At 36.6% G+C, this 24,641-nt stretch overlaps 1 protein-coding gene across 1 annotated transcript in view; it reads right to left on the minus strand.

Annotated features, from left to right (window-relative positions):
• Positions 1-2,201: 2,201 nt before the first annotated feature.
• antxr1c (ANTXR cell adhesion molecule 1c) overlaps positions 2,202-24,641 on the minus strand; it is an 82,762-nt gene continuing 60,322 nt past the window's right edge. Inside the window, exon 18 of the mRNA XM_052041650.1 lies at positions 2,202-5,858. Within this exon, the coding sequence (XP_051897610.1) occupies positions 5,622-5,858 (237 nt within the window). The 3' untranslated portion in view covers positions 2,202-5,621. The remainder of the gene's footprint in view (positions 5,859-24,641) is intronic.

The following is a 24,641-nucleotide window of genomic DNA, read 5'->3' on the forward strand; positions in this document are numbered from 1 at the left end:
TGATACACATCTCTCCTCTCCTGAAACAAAGAACAGGAAAACCTTGCATCTTTCTTCAAATGTTGTACTTTAAGAGTCAAACTGCACCCCACACAAACCCACTGCTCCACACACCAAAGCAGAGAGACTCAATTATACATAATGTCAGCAAGTTACAATTAAATATGATAACCATAGAGTCCTACAGCACAGAAACAGGCCCTTTGGCCAACTGGTTCATGCCGACCAAGATTCCCATCTAAACTGGTCCCATTTGCTGGCGTTTGGCCCATATCCCTCTAAACCTTATCAGTTGTTTCCTGCTTTTAATGAATGAATCAAATCAGGATCAACCTACCCATCAGGGCAGTTAGAAACATGCTCTGCAGTGTAAACAAATATCTTATATGTTGTTTACCCCTTCAAAATAAAAATAACACATACATGGTGTTTTGAACTATTTGTGGCGGCCTACACACGCGGAACTTGAACCGCCATCGGGTGCATGTGCAGAAGTGCGTCTTGAACTATCTCCCGGGGGCGGACCTTCCGGGAATGTTCTGACGTGGTCGGGGCCCGCGCGATGGCTTGTGGGTAGAGTGTTTTGGTGCGCTTTGGTGTGGTTGAATTAAAGTTTCTGGAGATCAGCTCTCTCTGCCTCCGCGTCGTTTCTTCCGTAGCGCGCCGCGGTCGGCTACGTATTCTTAATTAAAACAATGTTAAAATGGAGAGACAGAATGGAAAGTGAATGTGGATAGGATAAAAACAAAGCAGACAAAACATATAAGATATTGTTATTTTCTATATATTTGTTTTAGCCTCAATTTTTGCAGTTTTGGGTTTAAAGAGCCTAAATGTGAACTAATACAAAATTTATTTGCATATGTCTTTGAAGAAGTACATGTACTCTGGATATAGGCAGATGGACTAAGATTTCCAGAAGGAATTTAATAAGGTGCTTCATCAAAGGTTAGTGCAGAAAGTAAAAACTCATGGTGTAGGTAACATTTTGACATGGATACAAGCTTGGTCGGCTAACAGGAGACAGAAAGAAGGCATAAATGTGCCTTTTTCTGCTGGCAAGATGTAACAAGTGGTGTGCCATACGGATCAGTGCTGGGCCCTCAATATTTTACAATATAAATGACTTTGATGAAGGTATAGAACATTTGGTTGTTAACTTTGCTGATGACACAAATATAGGTAGAAAAGATGTGAAGAGGACAAAGAGGCTGCAAAGGGATGTAGATAGGTTAAGTGAATGGTCAAAGATCTGGCAAATGGAGTAGAAGGTGGGAAAATGTAAAAAATACTCATTTTGGCAGGAAAAGTTAAAAGAAGTGAGAGTTTTTAAAGCTTTGAGATGCAGAGGGATCTGGATGATCCACAATAGGTGAGTCTGCAGGCACATCAATTCATTGTAACAGCTAACAGACTATTATTTGGACGAATACAAAAATCGTTAGGTTATACTTCAGTGACATAGGGCGAGAAAACACCTGCAATATTGGGTACAGTATTGGTCCCCTTATTTAAGGATGTGAATGCATTGGAAACAATTCAGAGAAGGTTTATTAGACTAATCCCCAACATGTAGGAAAAGGTTGGGCAGGCTAAGCTTGCAGGAGGGAGTTGATTGAAAGATATAAACTCCTGATGGGTCTTGTCAGGGTGGATGTGGAGAGGATGCTTCCTCTTGTGGGAGAATTTGGAATTAGGGATCCCTGCTGCAAAAAAAGGGGCTGCATGTTTAAGAAGGAGATGAGGTGAATTTTGTTTTCTCTCAGAGGGCTCTCTTCCTCAAAGGGCAGTGGAAGAAAAGTCTTTGAATATTTTTTAAGGCAGTTAGATACTGGATGGGCAAGGGTGTGTGTGTGTGTGTGTGTGTGTGTGTGTGTGTGTGTGTGTGTGTGTGTGTGTGTGTGTGTGTGTGTGTGTGTGTGTGTGTGTGTGTGTGTGTGTGTGTGTGTGTGTGTGTGTGTGTGTGTGTGAGAGAGAGAGAGGAGTTACAATGGGTAGATAGGAATGCAGAGTTGGGGTTGCAGTTAGATCTGCCATGGACATTAAATGGCAGAACAGGCTTGAGGGGCTGAGTGGCCTATTCCTGCTCCCAATTTGTATGTTTATATGTTTATGAACTTTCAAGACTATTATTATCCCTAATAAATTTACAGATTAATTATATCTCCTTTATCAAAACAAAAATCCATGAGTCATTTTACATAAATGGTTAGCAGTTTATTAGTGATTACAGACATTACAGACAAAAGAAAAAAGTACAAACTTGTCATCACGGATGTACAATTAAAACAGATTGATGTCAACGTAAGTGTGAAACATAATTTTACCTCTTCGGTATTAACAGAATCCTTTTGTATGGTGCCAGACAATATATTCTGTTGATGTAATAGACAATTTTTTTTTATCAGTGAGGATCCCCACATGTGCTGGAAGTACAAACTTGTGTATTTTCTGATATATTTGCAATTACATGTTGTTTCACTTAACCGATCTACATCCTATACCTTAAATGTGACCAATTAACATGTTGCTGGTCTGATCAGCTGTTGAATTTTAAAGCAATAAGACTTGTTTTCCAAAATCAGAAAATATTTGAAATACATAACAGATCAGAAATTGAAAGGTCCACTCAAAATATTTACACATCAGTTCTGGTCTGCCATGCGTTTCCAACCTTCTCCTGTTGTAGTTATGTTTCTCAATTGTTTTATCACTTTTTGCTAAAATATATACACTGTTATTTAAAAGTGATAAAACACAACATTGGTCAGCTTTGCTCTTTTGAGTACTGATTCTAAAGTTGCAATTCTGGCATTGTTAAAAGGCAATCATAAACATTAAAAACATAAGGAATCAAAACTGATGTCATAAAACTGTTAAAGGTCTGTTAAATAATTACATACCATAAAACTACACACGAGGCTGCATTTAGTGAAGAGATACTTTCTCTAAAACAATTGCTGATAGAATCCTTACAACTTTAAAAAGTCATCCAATTAGGCTAAAACAATAGAATGCAAACCACTATTAACACTTTAAAACTTCTTTTAATCTACTTTCACTAAGCAAGTCCCCAATGTGGCAAAATGCCACTAGCTATAACACATACATTGTCCTGAGCCCTGTATCTTTGTACAATGTTCCTGTGAAGTAATGTGGATTTTTAGAATTTTTTTGTGAGTTTAAATTGTATGTAACTAAGTAATGGTCTGAATGACACACTACTAGTGTTGACGATATTTTAATCCCTTCACTCTATGTTCCACAAGCTGTCCAAACCTGGATGTTATCTCAGTGATTTCTCAAATTAGTAATGAATCCCTGTTTTCTTTGTGATGATTCTATTAAACTGAGCAATTATGCCACTGAAACACGAATGCATTCCTTTCTAGCGCTGTTATTCAATTTATAGCTACACAACCTGTTCACCTGCTCACCAAATTGTTCCATGAAATAACCAATGTCAAACAAGATTACAAGTCTTATTAAACAAGAAAGAATTAACAAAGTCTATGTACTAAATGTAAAAGCAAAATATTCATGTCCTGCTCAAGCTCAGTGATGCTTGCTCTATTAACTACTGCATGCATCTAGCATCTTGAGGATTTAGTGGCCAACTTTACTTAGATTCAAGTACCTACACCTAGACCACAGTTTAGTAAATTAATACATTTGACTGTCCTGCAGTAAAACTTGATTTTTTTCTCTATTAGCACAAAAGCTTACAATATTTTCTTTACTAGGGTGGGATTCACATATCTCATCTGTTTATAAAACACTACAATAGAAATTGTTATGTGTTGCCAAAGTGTAGCTGTGTCCTGAAAGAAATAGTATAACGAAACTTGTAAGGAAGGGAATAATTAATCAGAATTGTACAACTGAATGTGGTCTAAAAAAGGATTTGGCCCCTTAGAATTTACATTGAAATAACTATAAAGTGTTTAACATCCAGCAGATAAGCATTTCCAAAACCCCGATTAAATTTTTAAATGCTTTCTATGAGCTATTCCCCGCAGTTAAAAGTGTTATGCAGATCTTGTCACAGAACAATCCTGCTATTTGGTAGCTGGCTAATAAATTCTATAAGAAGAGCATGTTCAACTTTATACATATAAAGAAAGGAAAATCTTGGGTCACAACCTGCACACATCTCTTCGTCAGCCATCTGCAACATTTTAAATTCAAGGACGGCAAGAATACTCCCTAGATTAGGACTATTGTTTAGGTAGAGCACAGTTTAGGGTCACTAACCATGTACAAAACAAGTCAAGTATAAGTGAAATCGCAGTTGAGAGTTCGGTGAATTAATCAGTTACGAGGTCAATCTTTGTTATATTGCATCAACCAGCAACTTTAGACCCATTCTACTGGTCAACTAACCTATGACTTTTATTACATTAATTACGTATGAGAACCTTCTCACCCACCACGGCTTCACTTTCTCAGAATGTTTACCTTTAAATATAAATAGTAAACAAGGGGCAAGTTACCTGATGCTCACTGACCACAAATTTACACACTTAAGTCAATGTAATCATATCACCCAATTAAATAACTTTATTCTGGCCTGGAATTTCCTATTTGTACCCAGAAACTCAGTAATGAAGGTGTGGAGCCAGTGCACACCCTGAAGGTTTGTGGAAATGTGGGCAAAGCTGAATTATGTGTGCAAGCATAATACACCCCAAATTACTCCACCTTTTATGACAATTTATTGATCCCTTTTCACATAATAATAGTTACAAAACTTCACAATTGAGTTCTCCATATTCAGAGGGTCTCTTCCAAATTGTACGGCACAGCTCTTGTGCAATTCCTTGAGCTTTTTAAAAAATATTATTGTTTCTTTGAACACATTTCTATGGAACTAAAATCAGAGATATGAAGAACTTAAACAATCCCTTGTGTGAAAGCTCATAATGATGCGGTGGTTAAACGTGCTGACTGTGCGCAAATTGTTGGCGATAATTTAGAGGCTTTTTTTGTTTTGCCATATGCTAATAACATTGACTGGAAATTTGAATGCTATTTGAACATTGGCATAACAGTGCAGAAATAGGTATAATTCTGGATGAATCTTCCAGATTTTCCAATATTTCTCCATGTACCAATGTTCTGGGGTGGGTTTCTGTGGGAATTTGAAGGCCTTTATAATTTTACAGCAGATGATAAATATAGTCACTAACAGAATTCAAGAAAATGCCGACTTGAACATCAAATTAATAAAGTATTTGTTAGTGATTTTTTAAAACATAGATCTTTAATCAATGTTAACTTTCAAAAATGATGCAAATTCTGCTTGCATATAAAAATTTTCAGAAGATAAAATACAGGACTTATTATAAAATGTAATGAATTTTATAACAGTCCAGGAACTAACTGATTCAATCAAATGAAGAGCACATTAATAGACACAATATTATCTTTAACTCCAGAGAGTTGTTTTACTCATTAGGGTTCTCCAGATGGAAACTTGCTGCACAGCAACAGATTTAACTTTTTCAAAGAAGCCCATAAATTTAATAAATATTTGGCTTGAAGTCCAGTAGTATTCATCCATTTAGCCATGTCTTTCTGCCTCAGTGATGTTCTTTTTACCAGCATAAATCCTTGTGAGGTCAGGCTTTTACTGCAGGGCGAGGGGGAGGTCGCGAAGGAGGAGGTGCACGAGATGGTGGTGGTCCAGGAGGTGGGCTCCTCACAGATGACCTGGCTGATGTAGCAGGAGGGCTTGGAGGTTCACGGGTTAAGGGAACATATTCGTCGTAAGGAGGTGGCACGTGAGCAGCTGCAGTATTGCATGAAGGAGAAGGGGTTTCATTTTCTTTTACTCTGGTGAAGTTAATGCAGCGACCCTAATTGGAAACGAGGAACAACATAATTACAATCCGCTTATATTCACTCCTGCAATTCAGATGAAGGTACCTTTGCAAAAAACGGTACAGAGCAGAGGAATCTGTATTTTCTTTTACAAGACAACTATTTGCAAAGAAACGCTACAGAGAATACACATTTTGAATGCACATTTTGAACCAGCAAAATGAATGTTGCAATTATTCTTACTGAACATTTTGCATGACCATTTGTCATTATTTATAAGCTCACTATTGCCACAATTTTGCTCTTATTTTATTATATTATTTTTGTAGAATTACGTTGTTGATTATTTCTCTATATACCAATATTTTTACATTTGGACACTACCAACATACAAGAAGGACATGACGAGTTAGTTCAATTCAATAATTTGGGTCATGTAACAAATTACAAAGGCAAATCTGGAATTGTTTATAACCGGTATCTTAACAGAGGTTAACATATTGGGGCTGTGTTCAGTTCTCTGCTTCTAATAAATACATGGTTTCAACCTTGTGTGAGAATATTTTTGTTTCAGCTCAGCTTTTGTCCCTTCAATGCAATCAAAACTTAATGAGGGGATCCATGAGAATTATGCTTACACAATAGAACTAATAATTATGATAGCTATGAATGGAGAATGGAATGGTTCTGCAGTATCTGCTATGATCCCAATTTCCTTCAGATTTACTTGCTTGGATTTCCCACTGATTATTGGTGTGAATGATCCATTCCCCCTGCCCACCCCTCACTCCCCATAACTTTGTTCACTTTGCACCACAAAGCATTTTTTTTAGTGGATGGACAAAACATCTGATGCTTTCTTTAAATATTCAGGGCAGGGACATCCTGAGTGCCTTTTTCTTGTTTAGGATGCCAGTCTTATTTCTAAAGGATGCCCATGTGACATTTTTTGCCTTTTGCTGCCAATAATACCAATGTTAGTACCTACCTGAGGAGATCTATTTTGTTTTAACTTTCATTTTTGAAACGTCATTTCAAGGGGACAACAATATAAAAGCAGGGATATACTACTGTGGCGTAGGTCAGTCTGTATATGGAGTATTGTGGGCAATTTTGGACCCTGTTTCTAAGGAGAGATGTGCTGGCCATTGAGAGGGTCCAGAAGAGGTTCACAAGAATGATCCCAGGAATAAAAGGCTTAACCTATGAGCAGCATTTGATGTCTCTGGGCCTGTACTCGATGAAGTTCAGAAGGAGGAGGGGGGATCCAATTGAAACCTACTGAATACTGAAAGGCCTGGTTAGAGTGGATGTGGAGAGGATGTTTCCATTAGTAGGAGAGTCTAGGATCTGAGGGCACAGCCTCAGAACAGAGGGATGTCCCTTTAAAACTGAGATGAAGAGGAATTTCTTCAGCCAGAGGGCTGTGAGGCCAAATCAATGGGTGTATTTAAGGCAGAGATTGATAGGTTCTTGATTGGGAAGGGGGTTAAGGGTTACGGGGAGAAGGCGAAAGAATGGGGTTGAAAAAATCAGCCATGATTGAATGGCAGAGCAGACTAGATGGGCTGAATGGCCTAATTCTGCTCCTATATCTTATGGTCTTATTCTCTTAATTATCTCTGGCAGAATTAAAAGCAAGTTAAGCTGTGGGAGGTGAGCTGTTCTCATCCACTGAGGTTCTTATCACTTTTCCTCCAACAATCACATCCACATCTGTGGACTGATGTAGCCATTGTCTTGGCAGGGAATTTATACACCCAAAGCTCCCTCTTCCCAAGGGAGCTGGCACCATGGATCTGATGGCACCTGTGAGTTATGGGACTAATAATAAAGATAGCTATGAATGGAGAATGGAGAGGTTGTGCAGTATCTACTTTGATCCCATTTTCCAACTATATTCTTCCTTAGAAGTGCTAGCAATCACCAGGTATCATACTTGCACTTGGCACTGCATGAAAGATCACTTCTCACGATGAGTGCAGAATCTCCCCATTACGTCTTCCTGGTATTTTAATGAGTAAATGCATTTGGTATTGAGTAGAAAGTTCAGGGAAAGCTCAACACCTCTGACCTAACACAAATTAGGAACAGCAGCTGGTGCCCAATAATTGACCTTGCTGAGCAAAAATAAATTGTCTTTACAAAATAATTAACATTTTTACTTCTGCAACAGAATTTCCCAGTACTCATTTGAATTAAACTGCATAAAGAAAAATACCTTGGTTGGCAGAGTACAACCACAATGGGTTACAAATAAAAACAGAGAATGGTGTAAACGTTCATCAGGCCAGGCAGTATCTGTGGTATGAGAAAAAGTTAATGCTCTGGGTACGGGACCCTTGGAATGGCAAAAGTTAATTGTTTCAGATTTTGGCATCACCACTTTTTTTTTACATTTTCTTTTACGATATGAGGTTTGTTGGATTTTACAAAAAAGAAAAAGGCATTTTTAATCTGCATGTTGGTCAGTGGACCTGTTACCAAAATTCAGAAAATCTCTGGTGTATCAACATTGAATGCTGTTTTCTGGAAATGGGACAAAGTTCTCCAATATGTTATCTTAACACTGCAAAAGAAATCTAGCAAAGAAAGGCCATTTCAATCTATTTTGAAGATCTGATTCTACTCTTCAGATTCCTTGTTTATACATTTCCTGCATAAATAAAGCATTTGGCAGCAAACAACATTCTTCAAACTTAAATACATTCTACCTGATAATTATCTAGAACTTAGAACTTATTCAGTTTGTTCAATGACTGGATTCTCAGTTAACACATTGCTAACCTAATAGTGATTTATTTTTCTTAGGTCTTGATTTGCCAGGAAATTATTACATTGCAACTTACAGAAGCAAGGATGCAATATGCTGCCAATTTAAATTGTGCACATCAGTAAGAGTTTGGGCAAGTTATCTGATATTAATTATTTTTTGTATTAAGATGGTGTGAAATTAAAAAAGAAAATGTCGGTAATACGTTTGTAAGCATTTGCATAAAGAAAAAAGTATGGTGTTTCAGGTGTTTATCTCTTATTAGTATCTATATAAGAACAAATATTCTTTTGTCCTGATGTAGAAGTTGACCAACCTGCTGTACATTTCCAGATTTCAGACTTGCAACACTCACATTTTCCCCCATTTTACGTTAGTTTGATGCGCACGTGTTTAATTGTGGGAACGGTAATGAATGAAATGCTTTCACAATATATCTGTAAAAGTAAATCTGGATGCTTGCAATAGGACAAGTTATTATTCTGCATATTTGTTTCTGATATGGAATCATGTGTGTCAACAATATTAACTGTAAACACCATTTCATTACAATATTATGCTACAAACGAAACATTTAAGGAAGCACACATTGCCAAATGGAGCCGACGATAACGTGGCCACGCTTGGCCACTTCCAATCTGAATGGAAATGCAACCATATAAATACTTGTGTTTGGCTACATATACAACTGAGAGTCACTCAGCAAGAGTTTAATTTCAATAATTGCACCTCACATTGTTTATATATTAATTAAAAACACAGTTAAAAGTAACTGCACCAGGTTAAATGTTCCTTTGGGCAATCTGCTGATTAAAGAATATAGCCACATTCTAAAGTGTCTGTGCTCATTTCATGCCATGTTAATCAAACACAAAAAATACTCAGTAGTAAAAAAAATCATAGCTAACCCATCACTGGTATACAATTAAGTAAGAAACCATGAATCTGTTCAAATTACTCTCACTTCAGTTAAAGTGAGAAGGGCCGTCAAAGTGCTGCCAGTTCCTGCCACACGCTTTGATTACTTGTCAGACAAACAGATGGAGAGTTTAAAGGCCACGAGCCATATTGTGACAGAAAAGATTCCCTTCTTTGTTTGGCACACTCTTAGGTCTTTGCAAACAAGGAAGAGGAATGCCTTTCTGCTTTAAGTGCAATCAACAGTTTTGCTGCCTCTGTACTAAAACAAGTTATATCATGCCTACACACTGTGAAATATTCCAGCAAACTACAATATGAGTAAAATAGGATTAATTGTTAAACCTGGCTAATACCAATTATTATTCTTTGCCAAAATGATATAGTTTCTCTTAGAGTATACTTTCTATCTAGTTGAACTCAGTCAGATCATTACCATCGTCAGATGAGTCATGCTTTGATAGAAATACAACAAATTTCTTCCATCTGATTTAGGCTTGAATATTTCTGTCTGTTAAATAAAAGCTATTGTATTAACTAATTTAGAATCTCTTTTAGATGATTCGTTAACATATAAAAACTTTACCTTTTTATTTAGGCATAAAACAGCTCCTGTACCTAATAAAGAATTCGCCTTGGTCAAGAAGCCAATTGTTAACTTGCCTGAAAGGCACATAATTGGGTGACAAACAATAAATTAAGAATTGCAAGATTGCAGTTTCCTTGTGAGTTTCAAACGTGATGGGCTGAATGGAATGTACGTAAGTGAATGCTTTGTCAGCATGAGATCTGCCTTATGTTGCTCAACAATGTCTGAATGTATTGTAATGTGGTTCAATAGCCTATTGTGAGACATAAATGAGGTAGCCACATTGGGCTTGAGCTGGGATATATCAGGCTAATCTATACTCAGCAAGACATGCTGATTACAATCCTTTTTAAGGAATGCATCCTTCTTAGATCTTTCCTGGTACCACATGATAAATTTGACATTTTAATATCAGATTCAACTTGTGCAAGATATGTTAAAGAAGAATATAAACTTCTGCAAAAACTCTCTTGAAGTCTAAATGTTGTACTGTTCAATGGACTTTGAGTGCACAAGCAGAAATCTTAACCTAACAAATATCAAAATTAAAACTAAAATTATTTGCAGAACAATTTAAATATGATCATTTGGTTCAATATATTAAAAAAATCTAAGACTTGATGGCATCTTCCTATGTTTTATGTACCAGTTTCTATTCAAACATATTAAGCTAAATTGCACAAAGGACAAAATAAATCCATTTATTAAGTAGGAATAGATTACAAATAATTATCTCTTATTGTTCAGGATCATGGTAATGAGAAGTCACAACATCATATTAAATCCATGCAACATGCTTATTGTATGTACTGAAAGACAATGTTTTGTGAAGTGCAACTGTTTGTTTAAAGTGCTCCTTTGAGTTTTCAGATAAGACTTATTAATTTATACTTTTGTTTTGTGGTTAGTTTTACCATATATAATTTAATTGACAATTGAATCAACCAAATGATTATCCCCTCCCCCACTATGATTTTGTAAACAGATTAATTAGGGATGACGGATAATGATTCCTCTAATGCAATACCCTTGGCATATTGTTCTTTTGCAGTCTGGTATGCATTGAATCTTTAAACCAAGGTGTCAGAGATGCATTGTTGGAGCCCGGACTAATGATTCTAACCGTGACAGCTGTCCATTTCCCAGTCTGCAGTTAGTAGCTCAGCTTGTCGCCCCTATGAAGCAGATTATCAGTCTGCTAACATTCTGCTCTTCGTCCTTCCATCATTAGTTCTGACAGTAAATCTCTCTGCTGTCTTGAACTGAAGCTTGTTGCAATTCATGACCAACTGAAGACCAGTAAGGCACCATATGGAATGACTCCCTTACCTCCACTCACATCTGTGCAGTATTCATGCTGCACCATTCTGTTCTTTCCCATATGTTCATCCTTGTGTTTGGCTGTTGGCCGTACTGCTCAGCAAATTGCCTTTTCTCTGCCCAAGTGCTGAGGCAGCAGGCGTTACCTCACCCTGACTTAAACCCAATCAATCACAGCAATTTGTTTAGTCCTTTCCTAAGGACATCACGCTTGAATGCCAGCCCCTAATTATCATCTTGTGAATGGCCTCATGTCCCTTTAGGTCTATCTATTCATTTCATTAGACCACCTAGATGCTGACTTGTATTGTAAATTACCTCTAGCTCCATCTCAAAGCGACTTCTGGTAACAATACATGAAGCCATCTCATTCAGCAGTGCTAAAAAAGAGGTAATGCATGCTCAGTGTTTACTTCCATGACAACTTCTGTGTGTTCATTGATGCTGTCATTTTGCCTGGCTGTTGCTGAACATTCCACCAGAGAATAAACTGCAAAATGTCCATGAGTTGTATATATATAAAAATGTTTTAAAATGATTTGCTCTGAGATCTGCATATTGCAGCTCATTTTGTTGATAACTGATGTCACAATTTTATCTGGATAGTGCAGGATTTATTTTTGTGTTTTCCTTAAACTCAAGGACAAACATCTCAACAAATAATTCTTAACTATGATTGTAGTATGGAAAAGCAGAGCAATTATAATGAGGCTCTCAAGGAAAACATACTTAATCACAAAATTAAAAGATAGTTGTAAACGAAGGTGACCATTTGTTGTTTATTAGCTCATTCATTCTAAATATTCACATTGCAACATGTAATTGGGTCTAACTTATACTGCTCTATTCAAGAGTTTGTTCCAAGTACTAATCACTCTTTTTGGGCAAGCTTTCTACTTGCTGATTTGAGTATTAAATTTACCTTTATTTATTTGGATATGCTTAGTTCTTATGATTTATTTAATCTAATTATCTGAATTTACTTCATACAAGTTACTGTCGTTTATAGCTGTGTAAGATTATCTCAGACATCCTTCAAGGATGAAAAGGCCACAACTGTATGTCAGCAGTATATGCACATTATGGGTGTTGATCTGTAACAGATTCATAGTGCAATGCACCTCAAATGCATGCTTATGTGATTATGGTGATCATCATATTAGGAAGAGCACTATGCAGGTGTGCCACTTTCACCAGCTGTATTATTGGTAGATCATGATGTCAGTCAGCATGCAATGTTGATTTAATGACAACACTACCCAACTGGGACAACGATGATACAGCTAACACTATGCATTCACTGTCCACAGAAAACTAGGAAGGACCCAATACATAGTAAAAGGGATCATTAGTTGATTGCAGGGTGATATATTCCTATGGCATGTTTAAGTAATGCTTCATGCTTCTATAGAGTTTGTAAAGTTAGCATTTTGCAGTAGTCTGCTTGGCTCGACATTTCAGACCCCATGACTAGCCAAAGTGTGGCTACAGAGTTGCAAGGGCTATCACTTAACCACAGGACTGTGCAAAATTCACATGTGCACAGTGTGCCAACAAAGAAGGACATTCTGCAACTTGCACTGAGATAGAGTAGACCATCAGTGAAAACAAAAAAATCCACCGCCTTCATTGCCCTGGAGAATCAAGGGCTTGCCATGATGGATAACAATGTCCACTGCAGTCTCTTGTGTGCTGTACAACTTGGTATCACAAGGGCTCACATGTTAACACAGTTTGAATGCTAAGCATCTTCAGAGTACCATATGAAGGATGAAGGAAGAGGTGGAGGTGGAGATTGAAGGAGGAGAATGAATAGAGGAGGCCACAGAGACACCTTTTTAGAATGACTGTCCATGAGTAACTAATCTGACCATGTTACCAATGATTGAACAACCATTTTCCTTATTACCTTCCCTTTCTTGCTAATTTAGTCTAAGAGGATTTGATCGTAAGAGCAAAGATGGAGTGAAATTTCTTCCCTCAGAGTGTTGAATCTTTGGAATTCTCTGTGAAAGCTCAATCATTTAAAACAGAGATTGACAGATTTCTGGATATTAAAGGAATCAGGGATAAGGGGACAGAGAAGAAATATGGTATAATTTATTTTGTTGAAAGGTGAAGCAAGTTCAAGGGGCCAAATGGCCTATTCCCACTCCTATTTCTTATGTGCTTGCAGTCATAACCTCTGCCTGGCCACAATACAAAAATAAAAGCCACCAAAAAATAAGCATCAAATGAGCAAGCTAAATACCATTCATACCTTAATCAACCACAGCTTTGTATTTTCATATAGCTAATTTTCTACATAGCTTTGCCTGCTCTTGTGCTCTTACAAGGTAACACAATAGTGGTTGCAGAATGTAGGATGACATTTTCAAATTTGCAAATTACACAAGTTTGAATGTGTGGTAATCAGTGAGGAGGACAGTAACAGACTGCAAGAAGCCACATAAAGACTGGCCAAATAGGTAGACAGTGGCAGATGTAAAATTTAGTACTGACAAAAGTAAGAGAAAATATAGACTAAATAACATAGTTCTAAAGGCATGCAGGAACAAATGGAGCTGTGTTACATGTGCAGAAATCCTTAAAAGTCAAAAGAGATATTGATAAAAGTTATCAGTGTATAGGATTCTGGGATTTTTAATTAGACATACTAAGTCCAAAAGCAAAGAAGTTAAATTGAACCTGGACAAAACTTTTCCATTTTGAAAGCCTCAAACTATGCTAAATTGTGAATTTGCAACTCTTCTGTGATAATCTTTCACAGGAAAACAATTTCCATAGTTTACTTATTTTTCAAGAGAGACTGGAAGGGATTAGGAGAATGGGAAACTCAACTGGACAGAAATAAAGTGAAGTATGAATGAGGGAGAGAGACAGATACACCGAGAGAACAGATTAGAAAAAAGAGTTAATTTGTTGCTGTTGTTTGTTTTGAGCATTGCACCTTTGACAAATGCCTTACTTACAGGTAATATAATATTAACTTTAGTATAAAGCAGTACCAAAGAGCTGGCACTTGGAGTTAAATGAAACATTAATGAACTGTTTGGATATTTTGGGGCTGAAAAGAATAGAATATATACTGCTAAAAATATATATCGTTTATAGGAAAATTTGGTAAAAGAAAAAGAATCTTAATACAATTACCTGAATATTTACCATTGTCTCATGACTTCCACTTAACAGAGGCTGAACTGTAACTCATTTCAACATTCAGTCAATCCAGTCACAAATATTCCCTTCTTTTTTCCACTCCTCCTCCTCTCTGCAATTTAAGACACATTTGTTTTCTTCCTTCTCCAGTTCTGATGAAGGGTCATTATCTCTCCCCACAGATGCTGCCTGATGTGAGCATTTCCAGTGCTTTTCTTTTATTCCAAATTTAACAGCACCTGCTGTATTTTTTTTTATCTTTTCACTCACTTCAATGCCATAGCTATAAAGCAGAGAATTGACACTTGATGCATTGATTAGTTTCTGACCCCTCATAGCCTGTTTCCTACAGAGGCTCAAATCACGGAGGTGGAACAATCAACATTTCCCTGGATGGATAGAGCCCAATAACATTTCAGGAGTTTGAAACCATCCAGAATATCACAATGCACTTCATTGGCATCTCTGGGACTGGACCCAATAGCCATTATCCGCCTAGCCTTTCAAGGATAATTAACATATCCACCTTCACAATGACTGCAATGTGTACTGCCTGTGGCATGCACTGTACCAACTCAGCAAGTTTACTTTGACTCTATCCGTCCACCCTAAAACCCCCAGTGTTAAAGGAGGTAAAAACCCCAGTATCATGGTACACTATACCAAGTTTCCCTCCAAATCACACACAAGATACCACTATTCTTCAGATGCTGCTACTGCTCCATTTGCTGGCCCGCTGAGGAAGGGATTCAGATGTACTTTGCATCCAGCCCTCAGCTTTACATCAGAGAGAAGTGGCATAGGATTGGCAAGCCTACTTACTTGAGTTGGATTTCCATATTTTACTTCATTTTAATATTCTTAATTATTTCTTGGTGCATTTATGTGCTTTTAAATTATTTTTTTCATACTTTTGAATGTTTAAATTGTTTGTATTTCATTTTAATTACTTAAATCTGAATAGTTTCTATCAGAGATACTTAAAAACTCTTAAAAAGCCTTTGACAGTGATCAGGAAATTCATTACTGAGGTAATAAAACTGATAATGCATGTAAGTTTATTAAAACAAATCAACAGGTTTTACTTTTAGATTAACTAGAAATGAAATATATTAATATTTCCTATGTTTTATAAAAACTGATTTTCCATCTTGCTAGCCTGGTTTTAGAATTCTGCAGAGTTTTATTTTACACAAAGTTAGTAATCTTCATGATTGAAAAGATATGCCAGCTCCTGATGGCACAGTCACACATGCTGCAAGCATGACATTATTTTAGGTATTTTTTTTCCAGTGGAAAGTTGCTTACTTTTTAAGTTTGCCATTAAAAGAAACAGGAAATTATCTATTTTTATACTCCTTCCCCTTGAGAGGCTCAACAAGGCTCTGTGAGAAAAGTCGGAAAAATGAACTTCATTTACACTGAGTGGCATGCCCAGCTACAAGCACAACCACATCATAAGCTTACTGTGACATGGCTGCTGAATCACTTACTTCATGAAAGGAAACTGTCCACTTCTGGTCTTTTGGGGAGTTTTTGAATCACTGACATCATGTATTATTTTAAACACATAGCGTTTCACTGATTATTTGGTTACCATTTTGTAAATATTGGTTCACTGTCATATTCCTGAAAAGACCATACATAATCTTGCAGCTGGGCATCATGCAAAAGGATTTTTTTTAAACATCAAGATATTCTTTCTGCAGTTTCTTGCCGGTCACTTAGTAACTATTTTGATGTTTTATTTTCTTTTTGAATAAACACAATTCGTTACCATCTAAGAGCTCTCTAATTTGATTTAAACGTTTTTTCCTCGGTGCTGTTTTCGTGAATCTTTCAGCAGGTTATGTCCAAACAGAAGCCCTAATATATTCATTGTATTCATTGTGAGAAGCTGGCATGAAAAGGAAGTGGGCTTATTAACAAGAATTTGTGTGTCAGACAGGATGTACATTGCAGGATACAGCTGGTCTGTACTGCCTATTCAGAAAGCTCAATGCAGCTATATTTCCAGGAGGAAGAAACATATCCATACATTATGCAACAGCTGAATAAAACCAGGAACTAAGTTCTTTCACAAAAAAATTACATGCCCATAATCAGTCGCAATATACAGATTTTAGTTTCATTACAATTCACTCTAAAATTCCAGGAAAAGGGATTTGTGTTGCAAACAGCAATACCAATCCAATCTTTTAATTCACTTTGTCCAAGCACATTTGTCAATCATTTAAAAGGTTGACTAACTCTACTGCTTGTTTCCCAAATCGCACCAAGCCACATTTAGCCATCACCCATGTGCTTACCAAACTCCATTGCTTCCCAGATAAACGTCGCCTGAATTTTGAAATTCTCAACCTGGTTTTTAATCATCTTTCTCCATCTGTTCTCTCCTTCAGCTCAGCAATACTCTAGTATGTCGGTGCTCCACTCATTTAGAGCATCCCCAATGCTCCACCATAAAAAGGAGGCAAGACCTTTGGATGCCAAGGTCTTAAGCTTCAGACCTCCACATCTAAATATCCCCAACTTTCTGCTAGCTTTTATTATGATGCTTCTTAAAACCTTCTTAAAACCCAGCTCTAATATTTCCTTATGTTGACTGGTGTCAAACCTTGTTTGATTTCATAATTATGAGGGCCTTTTTACTATGACAATATGCAATATAAATAAGCAGTCATTGCCGTTGTCACAGGACACTTACTGATTTTAGTCAGCAGGACAAAAGCTTGGTTCTTAAATTAGAGTTTTGAAACACAGTCCAGTTAATCATTCTTTTCTAATACCAAAGCAAAATACCAATATCCTTATGGTTCATTCAATCAGGAATTCAGAGTATGAACAGAGAATGTAGGAGACATTCTGCATTTCAGGCAGCGTCTGTGGAAAGAGCATCACTATAAATCAGAACTAGAAAAAAAGTTGGAGATGCCAACAGATTTTTTTTAATCAAGGACAGAGTTGCTAAAAGGATGGTGCAAATGAAAAGGAAGGTACTATTTCTATAATGCAGCTTTGGCAAATGAAGATACAATATGAGAAATTAGAACTTTTCGCAATCCAGTTGTTTAATATGGTGCTGAATTTTAAAAGTCCTAATGCTAAAAGATTGCTACTTTAAATCAGTTTCCTAAGTTGAGATCTTTAGATATTTATGGCAGGCTTCAAGCCAGTCCCCAACAACATTGTTTAGGAATGTCATATCAGTAATGCAGTGGGACCACTACTTTAGCTCCCACAGGTCAGAGGCAGCATTAGAGTGATAAAAGTGCCTACAGACTTGATCAGGAGATTTTGGCCAACACCTTTGTAGGTCTCCCATCATTAGGCAACTTTTACAGTAGGCCCTCTCCACAAATTAGGACCATTTCTACCTCTGAGATCATGCCATGGTTCACCCATGCTCCCAGGGATTGAAGGAGAAAGGACAGAGAGAGATCATCTGGAAATTTAGGTCCTGCCCAACAGTATTTACATTTCATAGGCTGGAGGAAGTGACAACAATTTCTGGTTAGACCAGGAGAGCGCGATTGCCCTCAGCGCTAAATTTTGGCTCGTTTGCACCATTATCCCAACTAATTTTGTGAAGGGTAGCAGATTAACTCTTACCCAATAGGGGGTTATTAATAATTATGCTTGAATGTTAATGTCAAATGAATGTTACAAGTTGTCAGAGCATTTTACAATAAAATGTAAAATTTAAAGTTGAATAGATTTATAAATTCTGCCAATGAAAAGAAGCCTAATTGTCAGAAGTTGTAACACTCAATCCTGCAAATAACACATAACTGCAAAAAAACCATAAATGTTCAATAAGCAAACTAACAATTGTAAGGTGCAGTTTCATATATTGAAAACATATGTGATAGTTTCTGCTATTTATGTTATCCTCTTAGGCAAACATTTGCAAAATTAAACTTTTTCAGCATTATCAGTAAAGGTTTACTAGAGAGTTATAGTTATTATCTGTAGTTAATTAAGATTTCCTACTGAATCTTTAATATTTGTTATAACATGATCAGCTGCACACTTGAGCATCCTTCACTTTTGTAAAACCAGATGTAGCCACAACTGTGTCCCAAAATATGCAGTCAATGTAAATGCTGTGGGAAGGATCTGTTATTCCACTTGTGCTAAAATTCCTCACACACACTACATACAAACTACTTGGAATAACCATGGTTTCTTGTCCCGTTATGTTTCTACCAGAGCTTGAAATTATTGGTTTTCCATTACGGCCATACTTTATTCAAAAAAAATTCAACAATCCTTTTAATAATCAAAAAAACCTAAAAATAACTATCCTTAATTACTATTAGTTGCTCTTAGTTTAGCTTAGAGTTATTTTTAAAGAGTTTAGCATTTAAGGTGAATGCTGATCACATTTAGAAAACTGCCCTGGCAGAGTTATGGAGGTCAAATCTGCAATGTATTTGAATGTCACCGTACAAAAGTAAGTCATTTGCATAGGAGCAAAGTACTCCAGATGTTGGAAACCTAAAAAAGCATAGAAACTGGAAGTACCAGTCAGATGGATTACTTTTCTTCAGAGCTTTCATGCATTCTGATGATATGTTACTGATCTGAAACATTAACCCTGTTTCTGTACAGATGTTGCCTGAGCAGTGGAGTATTTACAGTGTTTCATTTTTTATTTCATTAACCTGGGATGCTGATTATCTCGATTTAACTTTCATTAGCTAACACTTGCTCTAGTCAATTTGCCATTAACTTTTTTAGCTCCTTATTGTGCAAAAATAGTTAAGAATCATTACAGTTTTTTTGTTTTTAATGACCAATTTTATTTTCCCATCTTTTGGGATTTTTGTGATAGAAAATAAAACAGATTGGATCCCAAATGAGCTCATTAATTTGGGCTGTATTTGGTGTGTACTTGGTATATTGCTAAACTTTCAAAACCAAGATTTTAAATACTTAACCTACAAGTTAGGAACTCTAATAATTTGTAAATAGCTGATAGAAACTATAGCTGCTATGTTTGTCTCTATGATACCTATTGTTTGGATGTTACAGGTTCCAACTGGCTTCATATTTGTACAAGAAACTGCAATGATTCTTGAAATAAAATTACAATGTTAAAAATAAAATAAAATCAAAGAATGTTAGGGTTCCTTATAACACTACCTCAAAGCACTGTAATGAATTGATCTGTATGAACGGTATGCAAGACAAACTTTTCACTGTACCTCAGTTCATGTGACAATAATAAACCAATTTACCAATGTCACCTGAAAAGACGTAAACATGCTTTTCAGTTAAAGTATACTTTATTCTATAGGAAATGATATTTAAATTTGAAAACTAATGTTTCTCATAAAATAAACATAATGATCTGAACCTTTCAAGATTCATGTCCAGGTTCATGTCCTCTTGAGGTACCCATAAACAAGAGCTGCATATCAATATAGTGAGGCAGATGTGCTTGACAGGATCATTGGAATGCAAATTGAAATATTCAGATATTGTAAAAATTAACAGTGGGGAGGTTCAGAGTGTGTGTGGGAAGGAGGGGGTGAGCCCCTGAGAGTGTGGTGAATTTTGTAGTAAATCCCTGTGAACAGATGGAAGATCATTAAAATCTGTTTACCTGCTAATTACCCTTCTCCTCAACTACCATGAAAGCCAATTGAATACATTGAGTAATTCTGTTGCATCCCATTTAAATTCTCAAGACTGATTAAAATATTTTACTTTTCCTAAAACTGAGAAGAAAATATTTGCAATTAGCTCGATAAACTTTTATCTTTACCATCTAAGCATTAATTGGAAGAATGCAGGAAGTGAAACCTGATGGAGGGCACTGTATGCCTCCAGAATAATCTGCCAGATTTTTTTTCTATTAAAACATACTTTGTGCAGCTTCCTTGACATTGACCATTTAAACTATATCCCAAAGGAAGAAGGAAATGTAGTGCTGGGCTGGATGTCAGATGTCTCTTGCTGAATCTTGAGATTGTACTGCAATCACTGGTAGTAGATTTAACGGTCCTTTGCTTGCCTCATCCAGTACCTTACCTGCTGAGTGGGACAGATGGGTGGGATCTTTTGTGGAGATACCCAGACCCACAACTACATAATGGTGCCAGAGCCCGCAGCAGGAGACTCTTGCAACAGATTAGGTGATGTGGTCTGAGGCTTAAAACACGGCAACACTTAACTTTATTGAAGACTTGCATAATATTCACTGAATCCAGTCCATAAGCAAATCAAAACCTGATGTTAACTTTTTAAAAAAATTCATTCAATGTACGCATTTGATGCCCATCCCCGATTCCATTAAACTGAGTGACTTCCTAGGCTATTTCAAAAGGGAATTAAGAGTAAATCACATTTCTCTAGGTCTGGTGTTACACAATGTTCAGATCAGGTAAGAGAATGGCAAATTTCCTTCGCTGAAGGACATCTGTGAACCAGATAGGTTTTCATGACAATCTGGTAGTTTCATGGTCACCAGTACTGATACAGGTTTTCTTTTCAGATTATGTTATATATAATGGATACAATAGACTTCAAGATGGCTACAGCAACAATCAAATCATTCATTAGAACCTCTGCACAGAATATGCTCACATTTTACCAGCAACATAACTTAGAGCCTTTGAATTTACCAGCTGAAAGTGTTTGCAGCCTACAAAGAAACATGCATGCTCCCATTTGGCCCTTTCTTGAGTTCTGTAATTAAATGGTATTGCAGTGTGTAGCCAATTAATGTCCTAACATAAAAAATTAAGAAGCTGCTGAGTTACTGTGCATAGCAAAGATCCTGATAACAGCATCAATGCCTTATGCTCAAGCGTTAGCTGCTCCTCAAGGCCGTCTGTTCCAATAGAGTTATGATATGGGCTGACAACATGGAATATCCTTTAGTGGTGTCATATCAACAAAACAGTGGTTAAAAGTAATATGGACAATACCATGTCATCAGACCACTATCCATCATCAACAGAGTAATGGAAAGATTTGTCAATAATAACATCAATTCAACAATAATTCAATACCAAAGGATGGTTGCCCTTCTTATCAAGGCAAAATTCAACTGTGTAAGTCATCACACAAACCTGAGATAAAAGGGTATACTTGCAAATTCCATGAAATGTGATGACTAGCGTTCAACAGCTACAACCACTTCTATTTGCATCAGGGATTGAAGGGTTCTGGTTGTCAGAGGCCAGTCATCACTACTCAAGAGCAACACTGTAGTAGTTATTTTGGAAGTGTCCTCTACCAAACTACCTCCAATAACCTACCAATGACCACCCTATTGTCTTCACTAACAATTCCACATTGTTCAAATCCATTCAGAATTCTTCCAATAAAGAAGAAGCCTTTAACACAATGCAGTAAAGTATCAATAGCATCCAGATTTGACAAACAAGTTACATTAATATTTACGTCACTTAAGTGTGGCCTCTTCAAAAACAGAATGACCATCCCTGAACTTTAACAGCACCGATTAATAATCTGGGCTTCACCAATGACTAGGAACAGAACTGGACCATAAATATCAATAATGTAGCTATAAAATCAGGGAAGAAGCTAGATAGTTTGCAAAAGTGTGCAAAAGTGGCTCTCTTCCTGACCTCTCAATCCTACTATTCCATCTATAAGGTTCAAGAGAACAATGTTGGAATGCACATTTAACTGGATGTGTGCAGCCACAATGAGATACAAGAAGCGTGATGCTATCAAGGATAGAGCAGTTCATTTTATTAGCACCTACCACTCTGCCCTATTTACCCATTTCATCACAGATACACCTTGCCTCACATATATTTGTGTTGAAACATCCATGCATAAACTCATCAAGGTTACTCTGACAGCAGGTTCCTTTTCCCACAACTGTTAGCACCAAGGGGAGAAAAACAGCAACATCATGTAAAGTCCATCTTTCTAAATTTCTCCCAAGTTATTCATTGCACTGATTTCAACAGAAATATAACTCTTTTGTTTTTTATGATACCTTAGAATTCCCTCTGTATCATAATTGTGCAAGTACCTAGTGGTTGATATTTTTAAACTCATTGGAACCCTGTTTCCTGCACTCCTTTTACATTCACCCAGTTCACTGTAAAGTTTGTTATTCTACTGCTTAACGTCTCAAAAAATGAATTGGAAGTGTGTTAGGATATTAAAAGGAGTAGCAACCAATCGTGCAAAGAAATCTGTGATTCTGGCACTACTGAAGTGCCAAGGGTGGCAGATTGTCAGAGCTTTACAGTAGATGAAGGAAAGGCTTTGGGGTATGAGGAGATGAATTATTCACTAAAAGATGGCTAGCCTCTGACCTGCTTGTAGCCATAAATGTGTCTGGTCCAGTTGAGTTTATGATCAACTGTAGCCTGCAGGATGTTGACAGTAGGTAAATCAATAATAGGAATGCTATTTTGTCAAGAGTTGTCCAAGAATTAAAAAAACTGTAAATGTTGGAAATCTTTAATAAAAATAAGTGCCAGAAGTACTCAGTAGATCAGGCAGCATCTCTGAAGAGAGCAACAGAGTTAATGTTTCAGGTCAATTATCTTTCATCAGAACCATTATCAGGTGTTCCAATGAAAATTTATCAACCTGTAACTTTGACTCTGCCTCTTTCTCTATTGGTTCTGCCTGACCTCTAAACGTTGTAGTTCAAGAAAAGTATGGATTATCTTTTGCTGAGCTTTATTACTCCTTCAAGACATTTGTTTCAATATTCACCTTTTTTTTAAACCAAGAGACTGAATTACAATAAAAAATCCTTGAAATTTAGATAAATGGATACTTCAATGATAATATTGAGGAACCCTGCATAATTGTTTTGTTAAAATACTGAATACTCTCATTGGTCTGTGCATCAATACACCATTGATTAATCCACCAAGCTGTGGTGCCCTGGCCCTTATAAAGAAACAAGTGCTGGCAGCTAACGTACTTGCCCTATTTCTGAAACAATACAAATCAGCATTAGATCTGAAGCCAATTTGGAAACCAGGTAGAGGCTGTATATGGTGTTTTCTCACCTTGACTTCATAAAAGGAAATTCCTGTCAGAATGCAAAAAGGCAAGAATATCCTGCTCATGTGATAACCTACTTTAAAATTTGACTAAAGCCCTCAGTGGCAGTAAAATACTTAAAGATACTGCTTCTTTGCCTTCCAATTGACTGAAAACAAACTGGCCTGCACACTTCATTTATAAATAGACTTTTTTTTAAACACAAAAAGTAACATTATCATTGATATAAAACTCTGATTGTGATTCAGAATCTTTTGTGTCATTTTGCACTGAGCATTAATTCAACTCAAGCTCAAAAACACCAAAACTTGCAATTGCACAAAATATTATTTAGAACATCTCGTGCACCAATCAGAATGACAAAGCAGTGGAGGAAGGGGGTGGGCGCATAGGAATGTAGAACTGTTTTGTTTGTTGGTCCAATGCTGAAAATTTCATGCCCCTAGAACAGCAGGATCCCAGTTTCTTTACAACACTCCAGAAGGAGAACAGAAAATAACACCATCCCATAGGCATGCTGATATCATCTCTGAACTGCACACTACTTTTACTGCATTACCTTGATCAACCTTCTCTGTTTTCTAAACATATTTAATTGAGTTAGTCAGACACAACATGTTTTATCCAAGTATTTCCAAATGGAAGTTTACTTTGTCCATGATCATCCTTCATCATCTAAACCTAATACATCCACAGTATGCCTAATTTTTTTTTTACAGTTTCTGCAAAATAGTTGTTCTGATATTCAACTAACTGATAAAAGAATTTTTTATTCTCTCCTATCTATAGACTCTGATTTCTAACTGACAGATTCATCCTATTTTTTTTCACTGGCAGATTTAGTTAGTTTTGTTTAAAAAGCTGGTTCAACTTGCACAGAATAGGGAGGTTCCTTCCATTATTAGCATCATTCTGGTTGTGAATATGATGCAGAAGTAATCTACCCTTTGTTTTCTTGAGCAGCAACTAACTATTTGATACTGTTTATTTAATTAGCATTACATCAGATGCATTTCTATAAACACTGACAAATGGTTAAGTAAA

Source organism: Pristis pectinata, chromosome 30 (genome assembly GCF_009764475.1).
Source record: "Pristis pectinata isolate sPriPec2 chromosome 30, sPriPec2.1.pri, whole genome shotgun sequence".
Taxonomy (NCBI): domain Eukaryota; kingdom Metazoa; phylum Chordata; class Chondrichthyes; order Rhinopristiformes; family Pristidae; genus Pristis; species Pristis pectinata.